The 16,860-nt window shown below is 39.4% G+C and overlaps 1 protein-coding gene and 2 pseudogenes across 1 annotated transcript; 2 read left to right on the top strand and 1 right to left on the bottom strand.

The window, feature by feature from the left end:
- The first annotated feature begins 7,594 nt into the window (after window positions 1–7,594).
- Window positions 7,595–8,213, top strand: LOC145597580 (ubiquitin-NEDD8-like protein RUB2 pseudogene; annotated as a pseudogene).
- Window positions 8,214–8,313: 100 nt separating this feature from the next.
- Window positions 8,314–11,750, top strand: LOC145597579 (protein MOS2 pseudogene; annotated as a pseudogene).
- Window positions 11,751–12,152: 402 nt separating this feature from the next.
- Window positions 12,153–16,397, bottom strand: LOC145598429 (ATP synthase subunit gamma, mitochondrial-like). The gene is made up of 9 exons (XM_081654779.1): window positions 16,199–16,397; window positions 15,012–15,055; window positions 14,755–14,907; window positions 14,049–14,162; window positions 13,806–13,933; window positions 13,378–13,500; window positions 13,181–13,300; window positions 12,792–12,913; window positions 12,153–12,597 (listed from the first exon to the last, which is right to left on the bottom strand). The coding sequence occupies exons 1-9, from the start codon at window positions 16,294–16,296 to the stop codon at window positions 12,528–12,530; spliced, it is 972 nt and encodes a 323-aa protein (XP_081510905.1). The 5' UTR covers window positions 16,297–16,397; the 3' UTR covers window positions 12,153–12,527.
- Window positions 16,398–16,860: the final 463 nt, after the last annotated feature.

Raw genomic sequence — 16,860 nt, forward strand, 5'->3', positions numbered from 1 at the left:
AATTTTTCCCTCCCAACTAGTTCCAACTCGTTCCAACCACCTATTTTGCTATTATCTGAGCTAACCCTCAATCACCTCCAATTGGATATTGCTACATTAAAATCATCCATGCTCTGAATCTTCTTCCATATTTGAGCTTTCTTCAACACAATGGAAAACCTTCATCCACTCCCCGTGTCATATGTTCGTGTGGTACCCCACCCACCGTTGCCTATAATGTACTTCCAGAAATCAGAGCGGGAATACAATGAGGTAAACTTAAATGTTGTGCATTTTTTCAAGTCCACTAACCAATTAGTAACTGGTTCTTTCCACCCCATCCAAAACTTGAGGGCTCGTCTTCTACAAGGAATGTCCTCCCCAACTCAATTTATGCTACTTGCAGATGGCAGTCCTGTTCTTGGCCATTTACCCCTTATAGAGGATTTAGTGGGGTGCTACAATGAAGGAGCAGTTGTTTTGATATTTTGGCTGCTACAAGCATTTTATTCCTCTTCTTCGACCCGCACGATACCCTCTGAATTGGCTGAAGCTATTGATTTGGAGCCCGTTCTTGACATATTCGAGGCTCCAATTTATGCATTCCCTATGATGTGGCGTCATATATTTGTCGGGTCATACACGGATACGCTCCATGTGTTGAAGATTGTTGATGGACATACCCACATGAGGCTGAATATAGCGGCTTGCATGATTAAGCCCAAGATTCACCACATTCTGCCTATCAGGAAGAGATACCACTGTGTCAGTTACACAGGGGAGTATCAGGCCTCAAGCCGCGGCAACCAGACTACCATAAGGATTGGGGCCTTCGCTTTGTGTTGGAATGCAAGAGGATGCACAAGGCCTTCTTTTGTGCGTAACTTCACAACCCTGTATCAGCATTATAACCCAATTTTACTAATCATTTTGGAAGGTCGTGTAGGCAATAACTTTGACAAGGACGGGCTGTTGGGTGATCTCCCATGTGACTATGAAGTCGAGACAGCTGGTCCAGACAGCAACCCGGGGGGAGTATTGGTTTTTTGGAGGCCAAGAGCACTTACTGCTAACTTCTTCTACACATCAACACGGCCAGAGGGACTGCTTTTGGATGCCGTTTTTCGGGTATGTCCTGTTCTTTTAATCACACATGAAATTAATTACACCACTTCTTACATTTACTTAAAAACATTTTGTTTATGGTGGATTAATGGTGTATTAATAAAAGTTTTTATTGATTTGAAGCCCCCACCTCCTACATGGACTTACATCCCACCCCCTCAGCAACCGCAGCTCAACAACGACCCATGCAGCTCAGACGAGGAGCCTGACATAAACAGCCACTGGTTCGCATCGGGCTTGGCTTTTGATGGGTCACACCACGAACAGTTCGGGAAGGACCTTTGATGCTTAGCCTCGTTGCTGTATTGGTTCTGTGATATTGGGAAGGATCTTTATTTCTTCAGATATATGTTAAGTAAATCCTTGTGTTGTTCTTCTATTTTAATCTCATGTATCTATTTTGTTAAGACTAAGATCAAATGTTGGGAACAATCAAGCTATTGCAGTACGAGGGTATTGCTGTGTTTTATGAAGTTTATACCACATGATTCATAGTGGTGAGAAATTATTTGTTTGGCACTTACATTGTGCCACTCATGCCTACTTATTACGTTTGGCAGTTATAATGTACCACTAGTAGCTTGTTTCTGGAATGCCAAAAAAAAACACCAGTGATTGTTTAAATGTACCATTAGTTTACGTTAAAAAAATTAGCTGTTAAATTGTACCACTGCGTTTTAATATGCACCTAAGCAGCGTCGTTAGTGTAGGCATCCTGCCTGTTTCAATATGTACACTTACTATAGACATTGCAAAAAGGCCAACTATATACATGGAAACCACTGTTTCAAACCACAAATACTAGCAAAAGTAATAGAACTACTGTTTTCTCACAACTTATAGAAACCACCCAACTAATGTTTTGGTCAATGCTATTGATGTTGTCGAGTCTTCCTCCCGGCTGGCACTATTTCCTCGAGCTTGTCCTTCAAATCATTTGCATCGCACTGTGCATCATCCAGAAATAAGTTGGCCCTAGCCATGTGTATCTTGCCCTACATTTGCATCGAGGCGGAGTAGTTAGGTCAGCATGTAAAAATGGTTGTCTGCCAAACTAAGAGAAACAAACTCCTTCAGAGATAAGGCAACACTTACCACACCAAACTTTGTTGTGAATCTTCTTGCACAAAACTTGATTGCAGCAAGCATGAACACCCCACAGTATAACCTAAAGACAAATAACAGGGACACGATAAGTCAAAGTTGATAAATGGCAAGGCTCAAACAGGATAGACATTTGTACAAATATACTCACGCGTCACTAGGGCCTTTTGGCTCAACGATACACTTTTCCCAGCCATGTATCTCCCCATCCTTCCAGGACTGATCACTCATAGTAAAGAGCACATCAATCCCTTTGAGCTGGACACCAAGTGAATGATTAACATAGGTTAACAACAAACAACATTTAAAAAGAAAGCCTCTAAGGTACTGACTAATTCAATTCACATACCACAGTCCTAAGTACTTGTGCATGCTTTTGGAAAGGATCGGGGTAAAGTGAGTCAATCATCCACAGCCTTCTGGCCTTCAGATCCAGTGCAATGCAAAACCAATGTGCATCATCTGGCGACTCCCGAGGAACAATTAGCACTGGGACAAAGATCTGCATTAAGTTCATAAAGATTACCATCAGCTGCACAGGAAATAAAGACGGTCCATTAAATCATCAGTACTCCAAGGCCACACTTACTGTTTTCACAAGACGCATTCTGTAACTAAGAAACAACTGGCCATACTTCTCGCATACATGCGCTTCATTGTCCTCTTTCAACAACAGCCGGCTCTGCGAAATCAATGTACCTTGTCATACTCATAAAGCACCATTGCATACTCAGACAACATTAAACAGGGTGAAAATATAATTCTCACAGCAAAGCTCGGATCGAACATAATGCGCTTGCTCCGGTCCAAAAACTCCGTGGTAGCCCAGAGCTTTGTGTAAAGCTTGCTAGCCATCCTTACGTACTGATCTCCAACCCTTGCTCTTGGGTGCACAACTGTAAAAGCATCCCTCTGAGTTGCTGTCATGTCACCACAGGATATTAACACCAGACCAGGACTGCACCAATGAGCATTAAAACCCACAATTAGCATTAACAACAGAGTCATGGAAAAAACCAAATCATGAAATCAAATAAGAAGTCTACCACAAAGGATCATTAAGGTCCTTCCACGAACGGACATACTGTAGCATACGACTCTCAAACGTAGTATGCCTTCTTGTGTCAGACGCTTTCTGGGAGCACGCGGCCTCAGTTGGTTTAACCGCACGCTTGTCAGCGGTACCGGCCCCTTCTTCACCTTCCTCCTGTTCCCCATCAGAGGAATCATCACTTACTCCCTTATCAACGTACACCGTCGTGCCCCTGGTACCAACCAAACCAAGCACAAAGCCACTACTGGCTTCATCATCCTCTTCCTCCAGCTCATCCCCACTGGCACCTAACTCCTGAGGACCTCTCTGATCTGCTTCATCCACAACACCTACATCCTGAGCAGCATTCACATCTGCTTCCTCCCTCTCAGCCCCAGAACCAACCAAACCCTCCTTCTCCAGCTCACCTAGTACATCCACACCCCCCGTGTAATCAGTCACTGTCATTGATGGGTTCTCACCTAAAGCATCAGCATCTAAACCAGCCTGCAACCTATCGCCTTCGTTCAACGACCCCGCCTGGATGGGGTTTTCTGGAGTCAAGGTGTCACACTGATTCAGACACTCACTTGGTGTAGGATCAGCCACAACCAACTTCTCACATTGTGACTCAGTTGGAGTAGGCACACCTAAACCCTGGCTGCCACATGTAGATGCATCAACTACACCTGACTCCTGCAGAGATTTCCCAGCCAACTCTCTATTTTTTTTCGCCGTAGCGACGCCCTGTGCGAACAAATCAGTCACCCCTAGATAAATAGAGTTCGTTCTTTTATCCAAAGCAGTCAACAACTGCGGGGTAACCCGATCCATTACAGACTGCACCACCTACAACAACAACTGAAATAAATATCAATACCCTCGACAAAATTTATACAAGTTTAAATACTACCTGACAACTATATTTCACACGGGTACTACCTTCTCAGTCATTCCTTCCACGTCTACAACGGGTTGGGAATTCAAACGGGGATTCACCCGATCCATCACCTTCTCAACAACCTACACAAGATGTAAACACAATTACAACAACAATTGACAAAGACACACAAATGCCTACTCACCATCATACTTGTAAAATAGAGTCAAGTTCAGACCTTTTCCATGATTCCCTCGATATCCACTACAGGTGCAGGTCTAATCTGAGGAGTCACGCGCTCCACCACCTTCTGCACCACCTACCAACAACAACGTTCACATATATCAAATAACCCTTAACAGAGATATACATCAAAATAAATCGATACCTTTAACACAAAAAAATCACTACCTTATCCATAATTTCTTCATCATCCATCACAGACTCAGACCTTGAAACAGGCACTTCTGTTACAACCTTATCTACAACAGCATTCTTTGATCCACCCGTTTGATCTAAATCACGGGGACCTAACGGATGCTCCTCACCATAGGCGATATTCAACGACTAAAGAACAACACAATATAATCAGAAGAAGCAACACCCAAATATATTCACACATTTATCCCCAACACAAAACGCAAATTAATCTTACCGGAGTACGCCCATAGTCACCCGATTCAAATTTATCATCTGCAACAACTTTGCTTATTACATCCTGAGACCATGCCTTCAACCTCGGTGTCAAGCCCCAAGACATAGGCACACGATGAAGGTGATCAAGATAAAATATCTGCATATATAAAATAATAGGCATCGTGTAAAGGTTCAAACTCCTCAACCAAAATTTACAACGACACAAAAAACAAATATACACTTACCAAGGCAAACAGAATACAGCCACCAGATCCTGCAGCATACCCTTGATCGTCTAATTTCTTTTGGAACCTCCTTGATGCAGAACACATCCAGTTGTGCACCAATGTGCACCAGTCATAGTTGGCAGCATCATCGTACGTCAAAAGAGCTCCATTCAAAGCTACTGCCAGATTAGTTGAGTTTGTTGTTGCACACAATATGTACCCCAAAGCAACAACCAAAAACCCAATCTTGAAGTCAGTCTTCTCCGCCTCCGTGGTAAGAGGCAACACCTTTCCGTTTGGATCTGCTCGAACCAATGAGCCAGCAGCATTTGCCAGGTTAATGCTATCACCCTTTGCAAACAACGACTTAATTCTGCTGAACTCAGCTTGCTTCTCTTCTGGTATTGATGATGGCACTGCCATCGACCCCCTCGGTATACCGAGGACATACTCCACCTGGACAGCAGTCAACGGTAGCACAAAATCATCACCAAAAACCATGGACCCATCAGCTAACACCCTAGACATAATCCAGTAAGCAAATTTCCGGGGAAGATAGGACAGTGGTGAAAAAAGCAGGCCTCCAAAACCCATTTCTTCGACCAACTTTCTCCTGCCATCATCAAACTTCTTAACCAAGGTACCAAACGCCCTCACACCATTCATGTTTGGTGCCTGCACAACACCAAAATATCAAACATCAAATATAATCCCAAAACACATGCATCTAACCATGGAAAGCTTCTAATTGAAATATCGAAATGTAGTAGCTAATCATCAGATACAACAGCACCAACACTGACAACTTTACCTTTTGAGTTGTTCTGGACTGGGTCTTTACAACAATCCCTCTCTCCCTAACCCTATCACCTTGTGTCTTCTTAACACCAACCTGCAGAGTACAAACCATGTTAATCATCTAGTCACAAATTAATACAGTACTTAATCATAACTAAATACCCATTCCAAACTATTACCTTTGCCCTTTTTGCTTTGCTCTTCACTTGTTTACCTCCCTTCCTCTTCCCAGATGTCATCTTCTCCTGCATCAAGTTTAATGCTAGTGCCTTCCACCCTTCTTTTATCTCATCATACTCCTCCTCGTCATCATCCTCATCCTCCCCCACATCAGATCTGACTCATCATCCTCATTTCCACTTGCCTCATACTCTGAACAGTCTTCATCAGAAACATTAGTGGTTTCCTGACTAGTGTCCTCCAACTCCTCTCTTTCAAACACCACTGGATCAGTAGGTTTTAATTTCTTCTTTCCTTTGCTTTTAGCACCATCATTCACCACATCCCTCTTCACACTACCACTAACAAAACTCTTCTTCTTCATTACTCTGTAGGATAATCTGTAGGATAAATGAACATAGATATAAACTAATTCCCTTCACAAACAAACCACCAAATAACAAACCACAACTGAACAACCAATTATTTCACTGCTCAATCCTATTACTCACGATTTTATCACATATCAGAAATTAACCCCCAAGTAAACAATCAAAATCATACATAAAACACAACTAAATCAATGTACTGCTCAATACTATCTATGGATGTTTATTATGCAAGTTTAAGTCATACTACAATTACCCCTAACCTAGTAACCACACATTACACAGCAACTCCTCAAATTCAGTTCTACCAAAATACACAAATAACCTTCTTACTCTAGCAACAACTCAGCAAATTCAATTCAACCAAACCACAATAAACCAACAATTTCCTATAAACTACACGCAAAAGGACCACATTTCATTGGTTATTGGTTTCTTTTGCCGTCATTTAACCAAACAACAATCTAACTTCCTAAGAATTGTTCATGCAATTGCCCGCACAAACAAACCCTAATTACCCAATTTCAAACAATTGCGCAAAATTTACCTTCAACATAGCAAACAACAACTCAAAATCATAAAACCAAACACATAATTCCATACCCGATAACCCTAATTCAATTTGAAGGTTACCGATTCGCGACTTCACTAAATTTAGCTAACTTAACAGCATGCAAAAAAACGAAATAAACCAACAACAAATCAGAATCGCAACATCAAATCATGAATCCGTAGTCCATTTCATCATCACAACACAAAATAAAATTGATTAAACAACTAAGCCTTACCTTTAAACTCAATTGTACTCAACAACAACGAACTAACGAAGCAGCCGCACCACCACTACCGTCAGCACTTAAAAGATGGAGACGAAGAGAAGCTTAAACACCGAGGAAAGAAGACGACGAGTACAGAAGAAGACTCGAATGCAGTACAGAGAGAGAAGGAGAGAAGGAAAGTAGAGAGAGAAGCAATTTAATTTTCTCGAAGAAATGAAATGAATTGAATTTTCATTTCACTCAACCAACACCCCGTTACATTTCAAATTCAAAACGGGATTGACATGTCATCAATAAAAAAAAAAAAAAGCAAAAACACTCGTATGCTGACTAATGGTGACTAATGCACCATAAATTACCACCCTGCCCTCCTATATGCAAATTTTGCAAATAGGAGCTATGCGCTGAGGAGGACTCTATAAATCCAGCCCTGCTTCACTTCTTCTTCTTCTTCGTCCAAACTCAATTCAATTCAATTTTCTCTCTCCTCGATTAAAACCCCTGAAAGATGCAGATTTTCGTGAAAACCCTAACTGGGAAAACCATAACCCTAGAAGTGGAATCATCGGACACAATCGACAATGTGAAGACCAAGATCCAAGACAAAGAGGGCATCCCACCAGATCAACAACGCCTAATCTTTGCTGGGAAACAATTGGAAGATGGAAGAACACTTGCAGATTACAACATTCAGAAGGAATCGACGCTTCACTTGGTGCTTCGACTTCGTGGGGGTACGATGATTAAGGTGAAAACCCTAACTGGGAAAGAAATTGAGATTGATATTGAGCCCAATGATACGATTGATCGGATTAAGGAGCGTGTTGAAGAGAAAGAAGGGATTCCTCCTGTTCAACAGAGGTTGATTTATGCTGGGAAACAGCTTGCTGATGATAAGACTGCTAAGGATTATAATATTGAAGGTGGTTCTGTTCTTCATCTTGTTCTTGCGCTCAGAGGTGGTGCTTTAATTGCTTTATTTCGTCTTTAAATTTATGTCAACTTTCGATTATTTTAGGGTTTTAATCATGTTATGTTCAAAATTCGACCTGTTAAGGGTTTTTAATGGTTTAATTAATGTCTTAATTTTGATGAAAAACAAAAGATTTAGGAAAGTTTTGCGTTACTTATAAATGATTGATAATTGGGTGACCGCAAGGTATAAAAATATCATTAGAATTTTCTCTCTCCTCCATCAAAAACCATGAACAAGATCTCTTTCTCTATATCATCAAATAAATCTTCTTCAAAATCAAACGCCAAAACCAAAAATCCCCAAATTAATCGTGAATCAATCACTGAATTCGACCCATCTCAAACCCTAACCCTAGATAAAGGCCCCAAAAAAATCGCCATCCCGCCAAAACAGAACGAATGGCGTCCCGCGAAGAAGATGAAGAATCTAAATTTACCCCCAATTTATTTCGAAGGAAAACCCCTTGAATTTGAAGTTGATAATGAAGCTGATGTTGTTGCCCCAGAAGCTGAATCGAAAATTTCATACGGGTTGAATCTTTGGCACGATGCGGTTGATGGTAAGGGCGAATTTGATGTTCCTAATTCAATTGATGCGATTATGCTTAAGAAATTGAGAAATAATTTAGATAAGTTGCCTGAAGATGAAGGTTTTGATCAATTTGAGGAGGTTCCTGTTGAGGGTTTTGGGGAAGCTTTGTTAGCTGGGTATGGGTGGAGACAAGGGATGGGAATTGGGAGAAATGCTAAGGAGGATTTCGAGGTTGTTGAGTATAAACGTCGGAATGCGAAAGAGGGGTTAGGGTTTACTGATGATAATGTGGTTCCTGGGAGTAATAATAAGAATAAAGGAAAATTTGAAGTTGGGAAAGAGGTTAGGATTATTGGTGGTAGAAAGATGGGGTATAAAGGTAGAGTTATTGAAGTGTTACTGGGAGGTGATTTGTTGTTTTTGAGGCTTTCGCGTAGTGATGAGGAAGTCAAGGTTCGAGTGGATGAAGTGGCTGAGTTGGGCTCTTTGGAGGAAGATAAGTGTTTGAAGGAATTGAAGATTCAAGGTTCTAAAGAATCTTTGAGGGGCAGCGATAAGAAGGGGAGTAGAGATTTGTCGAGTGAAAGAAAGGAAAGTAATAGAGGTAGAAATGAGGGTAGGAGAGGTGATGTTGGTGAAGTTAAGAGTGAACGCAGTGTGCGGGTGGATGAGAAAAGGACTAGCAGTAGTGGAGTTTCTTGGCTTAGGAGTCACATTAGGGTCAGAATTGTTAGCAAGTCGTTTAAAGGAGGAAAGTTTTACTTGAAGAAGGGTGTGGTAATCGATGCAGTTGGAGCCACGACCTGTGATATATCGATGGATGATGGTAGGGAGATTGTTCAGGGAGTAGAACAGGAGATATTGGAAACTGCCCTTCCTAGGCGAGGTGGTCCTGTTCTTGTTCTCTTTGGAAAGCACAAGGGTACTTATGGCAGTCTTGTGGAAAAAGATTTCGAGAGGGGAACTGGTGTTGTTCAAGACGCTGATACACATGAGCTGATTCATGTGCAGCTTGAACAAATAGCTGAATTCGTTGAAGACCCAGGCGACATTGGTTATTGATTATGGATGCCATATTGAACAAGTATAACAAGGATTTTATCACTAATGGGATGTGGTGGCAGCAGTGGAAGTGGACAGAGTTCCTTGGGCTATTTGTTCGGAAGCATTGAAGCTCCAAAGACTTCCTCTAATAAAGCTCCATCCAATGTTGGTGCAGAACCAGCTATGAAATGAGAGGCTTTGCTGCTAATTCCTAGCTTATTGATGTCCAGAAGGTTCCTGCAGGAGTTAATACTGACTGTGAACAGAAATTTGGGGATAGAGTACGTGGATATGTATTTGGTGATGTACAGTTCTATTTACAACCATAGAACCGGCTTGAACAAAGAGGTCCTTGAAGAGTTCCACTTGGAATGGCGTGGAGAAATGCCTTGAATTAGGTTTATGTAATGCTATTGGTGTTACAAACAACAGCACCTTCTAGATGCCCTGATTCTGTATGCCCTGATGCTAATCAGTAACTAGAGTCGCTTTCCAGTCCTTTAGAACGTAAAGAATATATTGCTTGTCATGTGACTGTTTGAGGTGACAAGGCAATGCAGCTACTTATAAGTGGTTTGAAGGTCAAGGAACACGAGTCACTGAGAAGACTTCATCATATGTCATAGGTCTTGGAGTAGCTAGCAGGGGTTTACTGGTGTTTGGGTTGGTATGTGTCATATTCTTTGATTCACCTTATTGTCCAGGCCATTTATCAATAGGGTGCATCCAGTATACTTGAGCATTTTATGTAACTATGCCTGCGCTGTTGTGCTTGATGATGTTGGTTAACAGTGTTTGCAGTGAAATTTTGGATCTTGATAAGATAAAATGTATTGGTCATTTGAGTTTTACAATGCATAATTATTGTCATCATTTTAGTCTAGTCTTTTCAAAAACCTTGCAATTGTCTACTATGAGCGTTACTTCCACCTTTATATGGCAGAATATCTGGAATTTATGTATAATTACTTGGAATATAGTTACCAGTCTAGTTATCCCATAATTTATGTTCTTGTGACTGAAAAATCCTTTCAAGTACATTTCTAAACAGAGGAGCAAAATGCCAAAATCATTAAGTTAGATGTCTTTAGTCTTCATGTTACGTATAGAAATCTTCTCTCCAAATCTGCAGTTGTTCACTTCTAATGCATGAAACCAGAAGCTGTCAGCGATTGGGATACAGGTATTTCAATGGATAGCATACCATGGTCTGGCTCTGAAAGTTTCTGTAGACCTGACACCCTTCCAACAGATTGTACCTTGGGGATATGAGACCGAAAAGTTGGAAGCATCAAGCAACGAATTGCAGAATTCCAAGCATCCCACCATGATTCAAGCATGGATCAACTCAGTGCTGATGATTCTTTACTAATTGACATGGTCCAGAAATAACTGGTTCAGGATTTTTCTGAAGTTTTCCAACTTAAACTCGAGCAAGTATCACAGCCAGCATCATATCTTCTGAAAATGGAAAATCCTTTGCCTCATGCATGAGGGAGCAATGCATTGGGTGCACAAGAGGTAAGTGCACCTAAGGATAATTGTTTTGCTCAGTTGAAATTAGCAAAATATATCAAATGAGCAGTAATACACCATTGGATGTACCTAACTCTAGGTGCACTCGGGTGTATCTAATAATTTTCATAATTCCCGGTGAGTGAAAATCGATCTATTGGAAGGATTGTTCCATTATGTCCTCAAATGTCATAATTTCAGTACCAGGAATGCACCAAAGAGTTTGGACATAGGCTTCTGTAATTAATGCGATTTTGGCATTCAGCATGAGCAAAGCAAAACCTTGCAACAGGGGTAAAGAGTCATTAGTAGGTTTTTTATTATCTAGTAGTATATTTTAATTCGTACTTATTTTATTGGGTAGTGGATAAGTGGGTTGTAAAATCATTTTTACAATTGTACGGTGTTAATAGATGATTAAGAGAGATTTCACTAACTAGATGTATTGTTATTTTCCTCCCTGCTTTGTTCAGTACCTAACTGATCTCTGCTAAATGTAAGTCACTTCAACCTTGATTATGTGTTGTTAAATTTTATTTTATTCTTTAATAAAAAAGATGCACAAAGTTTTGTGTTACTTATTCTTAGGACGAATATGATACAAGAATCGATAATTGGGTGATCACGAGATATGAATTTTAAGCTAAAATATCATTTGAATGATTGGGAAAGGAGCATCACTCAAACTTTGGCCTAGATCTTCTCTCATAACCAGCAAAATAAGCAAATTCAACAGAGGGAAAGGAAAAAAGCCCGCCGTTCAAGTTCAAACTCCAGTATCCAACACTGAAGTCGAAATGGTAAGTTCCTCAACACCACAGTCCACAAATTGGGTTTAAGTGCCACAAATCTCTTTCAACTTAAATCATGTTGTGGACAATTAATTGGGTTGAGTTTGTCTAAAGGAATGTAAGGCTCACAGTCCGCAAATCTACACCCGCAAAGTTGAATTGGAAGTTTGGAACTAGAAAATTCACTTGAATGCAAAACTAGCAAAAATGTGCCCTTAAATACCAATAGAAACATGTTTGATACAGTACATTTGTCCAAGGATGAAAGGGAAATTACAACGCCGGCAGTTCAGCAGTATTGCCGACACAAGAACATCGATTGTTTTGCACAGAACCTCAACCGCCATGTATGAATTTTTCAAATCCAAAAAAAAAAATTAAAAATAAAAACCCCTAGGGATGAAGAAAAGGCTTTCTGATGTTCCCAAAAAAATTTGTAAGGGATATTATTATATAGATATGCAGGATTCTCCCAAGGGCCAGCAAAAGGCTGAAACAAAGTCTACACTACAGAACTTATTTCGTCAACGTCAAGGTAAAGCACAGACAATTTCTTCTCGTCTAACCCTCCAAAGCAGACGCTCCAGAAATAATTTCAATAAGTTCAGTGGTGATGGATGCTTGACGGGTCCTGTTACACCACCACAACCAGATGATCAACCACATGAAATGTGAAAATGATGAAAAATAACATTAAATTGAGTTACTTTTCTCCAGAGAGTTTGATTACTGTTGGCAAAAAATCAGCAACATAACTAAACACATTGCTTTTTGATTACTCGAGTCCATAAACAGCACAATTGAATGCAATAAAGGAAATTGAACCTGTTATAAGTAAGGGTGAGACGATCAAGCACTTCTCCAGCATTTCTGCTAGAGCTGTCCATGGCAGACATCCTAGCACCTTGCTCACTGCAGGCATTCTCCAAGACAGCATTGTACATCACCTGAAACAAATTAATTGATTAAGCAGGGTCCCAAGCAAAATTGGGGAATAATTCTAAATCTCAAATAACAAAGGAAAGGCTGATTAGATAGAATAATAGAGCACATAATCTTTTTGGACATCATAGCAAGCATACATACAAGTTCTTCATTTCTGGAATGAAGGACAACTTAAAAAATTACTATTGCGTACTACATGCCCTGCCTTATAATCAGGATCCCAATTATGAAGGTAAGAAAATCAATTCTATCTATGAGAATATACTTACACAAGAAAATTGGAATTCTGCAAGATTCTGAAGTATCTCCGACTTTGTCTCTCCACCTTCAATTTCATAAGAGTCAAGAGCACCAAGAGTACCACCAGCCTCAGACTCTCTCTCGACAATCTTTACAAGAAAACAGCTTCAAATCAGTTACCAACAAAAATCATAAAATGTGATTTTCCTCCAGCTGAAAATAGTACCTCGGGAGACAGAATAGTTGCCACTGTTGGCAAAAATGACACAACAGAGCTAAACTTGTTAAAAACAATTTTCAAGGCATCAAACTGCACATTCTTCAAGATATCATCTGCAACTGCAGCCACCTACAGAGAAAAGTTCAGTGATTCATTGATGAGAAAAAATGAGATACTAGTAGCAAAAACATATCACAACATTTACCACAATATACACAAATCATACATATGGGGCCATAACAGCTCTCTGAGTCTTCATAGACATGATATAAGAGAACCAACAGAAAAGCCATCATAGATCACAACCCACGACATTTACTCTTAGTGCCACCAAACCCTAGCTTATCAACATGTGACGTGTTTCAATACGAACTAGCATGTGTTACAACTTATGAGATCAGGCTAGTTTAGAAGAAATTTATGTATTTGAAAACCTGAGTATAATTCAGAGGATTCTTTTGCAGATCAGTCAAGCAGAGGCTGATGTCCTTCCTTGAATCACGAATTAGCTGCACTTTGGCCTTCTCTCCCAAAATAACAAATTTTGTTTCTGCTTCAGGATCTGCAGCCACAAAAGGTAAACTTATTTACTAGTGACCAGTACAGAAGATCAAAGCTAAGAAGCCAACAGAAATAGATTCGATAATATAGCTATATACCAAGGTAACGATAATTACCATCATTCAGCTTGCGAAGAGCTCTGCTCACTTTGACTGAAGTGGTATTAATACCACCACAAAGACCTTTGTCAGAAGAGATTGTAACGATAACATTTTTCTTCACAGAAACACCTTTAAGAGCAGTAACGAAATCAGTTACAAAACAATTCAAAATATGAAGAGGGCAACTTATCATCAGGCAATAAGAAAGTACTAATTATTTATCTCTGTCCCGTCTTTAAGTTTAGATTTTCAAAATTTATAATAATAAAAAAAAATAAGAAGAAAAAAAAAAGAATCAAATTGTAGTGAATCCGTCTCTGCTAGTTCTCTAAAATTGGACCCAACAGGCCATACCCAAACATTCTTTTTTTTTTCTCTATACATTTCCTCACTATCTTTCCATGTAATTTACCAAATAAATATGGGAGGAGGGAGTGTCTCTCAATAATAGAAGAGGATAAAATTATTGTGCAATACAGGTCTTCCAAACTAAATCCAAGGATAATTGAAAACAAAACAAGGACACCTTTATAGACTTCAAGCCAATGATGTTAATGAATTATGTAGATCATCCTCAACCAATGGAAAAGGCCAAGGTCAGAAAATAAGTTAGCAATCACTGATCTACCCCTACTTAAAGCCAACACATAGGCAGAAAAAAGCTACAATCAAGCTAAAAAACAAAAACATTTCATAGATAAACACAAAAGAAATTCCATACTTGGAGTGTCACCAAGAAGTGCTGTGAAAGGCTGCCATAAGCCACGGGAGTTTTCAGTTTTTGTTTGGACTTGTCTTAGCTTTGAGGCAGCAACCATCTTCATAGCCTTTGTGATTTTCTGGATGTTCTTAATACTCTTCATACGGTTTCTAACTGCATTTATCATCCACAAAATAAATAATAAAGCCATAGGTAAAAGTCCATTACAGAATGGCAAAAAGGAGAAAATCACAAAACCATATGTCCGTAATGCTCACCAATTTGAGTTGAAATGCATCGAACTCCCAAAGATGTCTGCTCCCTGGAAAATAAGTACCAGAGTTAAACAAAAAATATATAAAATAACGAGACATTGTCACTTAATTACCCCAAATAACCTATCTGCCTTAAAAATTAGGACCCACTAGCTAAAGCCAGAGGAGGATTTTGGTTATGGTTCATAGGGGCCTAGGCTGCCTGGCCGTCGATAAATATTACTACACAAAAAGAATACATTGATCATCATATAATCTGTTGTGGCACAATGATTAAGTAACTATATTTTTAAATCGAGGTCAAACGTTAAAATTTTGGCCCCTCTAATTTTTGGTCCAAGATCCACTACTAAGCTAAATAGTAGATTTCAAAGATAAACTCAATAGCCTAGAGTCATCCAATGTCAATATAAAATATGGACAGATTCAAAATGACCAAACGTTCCCCTCATAAAATAAACTCCTTATGATGGTCATCAAACCTCGAAAATACCATTCTCTTACTTAACAATATGGTTGTTCCTAACACAGCAATAACATAGCCCTCAAGGCCCAAACACTAAAAATATTCAATATAACCAAATACAATACTTCCTCTCCAAATGTCCAACTTTCCAAAAATAAATTAGCCTGAGAGCAGGGTAATCACTAATCCTCAGGAAAAGTTAACACTAGATACCTATTCCAAGTAAATTGTGAAATCCAGCAAAAATCATAACCCTGCCAACATCAAATTAATTCTAACCTCCATTGAAAACGCTATCGATTACTGCAGCATTCATAAAATCACTAGCACTTTGACCTTACTCATAAAAACATAAAAATGGAGCCACTTTAGGGTCCAATTTCTAAAACCCATCCTTAATTTGACCTAAACATCAATGCCCATCACATAAATCACTACATTATACATCAATAAAACATTGATTTAAAATCAACAGCAACATTTAACATCTTCACCCCCATTCCCCAATAACATTTCAATATAAAATCACGAATCACAAAAATGTCAAATTTAACATCAAAAATCTACTCTACCAATGAAATCAACAGAACCCCTTTTCCAATAAAACCAAAACCCTAATTTCCAGATGACATCGATCGATTTCATCAAATCAACAAAAAAATACAAATTACGAAAATCAAATAAAGATCAGAAGGAAACAATAGAAAGAGAAAAGAGATCGTACTCAGAAGAGAGGAGAGAGGAGCGAAGAACATTGATGGGATTGGGTGAAACGATGGAGGTAAAACGTTTACTCTCACGCCTCAAAGCTGACATCGCCATTGCTGAGAAAAATGGAGGATCGAAACCCTAGCTGAGTTGTTGTTAGATAGAAGAGTGAAGGAAGAAAATGGAGAAGGAACAAAAATTAGGGATTTGATATGGGTGCTTTTTCTCTCTCCTCCTGGTTTTCATTCACGCATACACACTCTCTCTGTATCGAAACGCCGTCGTTTACTTGCTCAACGTATCAATTTTGACTTTTCGATTTTAATTTTACATTTTTAAATTTTCTTACTTTATTATTACTTAATAATTAATGCGGGTAGACCCAAGTTACCTGACCGTGCCCCAAACTGAACCCGAAATAGTGACCCTAAATTCAACCTGAAAGTCTGATGTCAAAAGTGATTCGGTCCAATACGAAGAGGAGTTGACCCGACGACCCGTTTTGACTCAATACTGGAAGTGTCCAGACTTAATTTTACCCAGCCCGAAAGTTATTTGACACCTAACCCGATTTTAATCCAATTTACTACCCAAAGTGACTCGAATTGAATATCCCGTCACTGATATGGTTCAAAGCAAAATTAATCGATGCACAAATGACTCATAATGGCGTTAACC

Source organism: Chenopodium album, chromosome 20, assembly GCF_948465745.1.
Source record: "Chenopodium album chromosome 20, dcCheAlbu1.1, whole genome shotgun sequence".
Classification (NCBI taxonomy): domain Eukaryota; kingdom Viridiplantae; phylum Streptophyta; class Magnoliopsida; order Caryophyllales; family Amaranthaceae; genus Chenopodium; species Chenopodium album.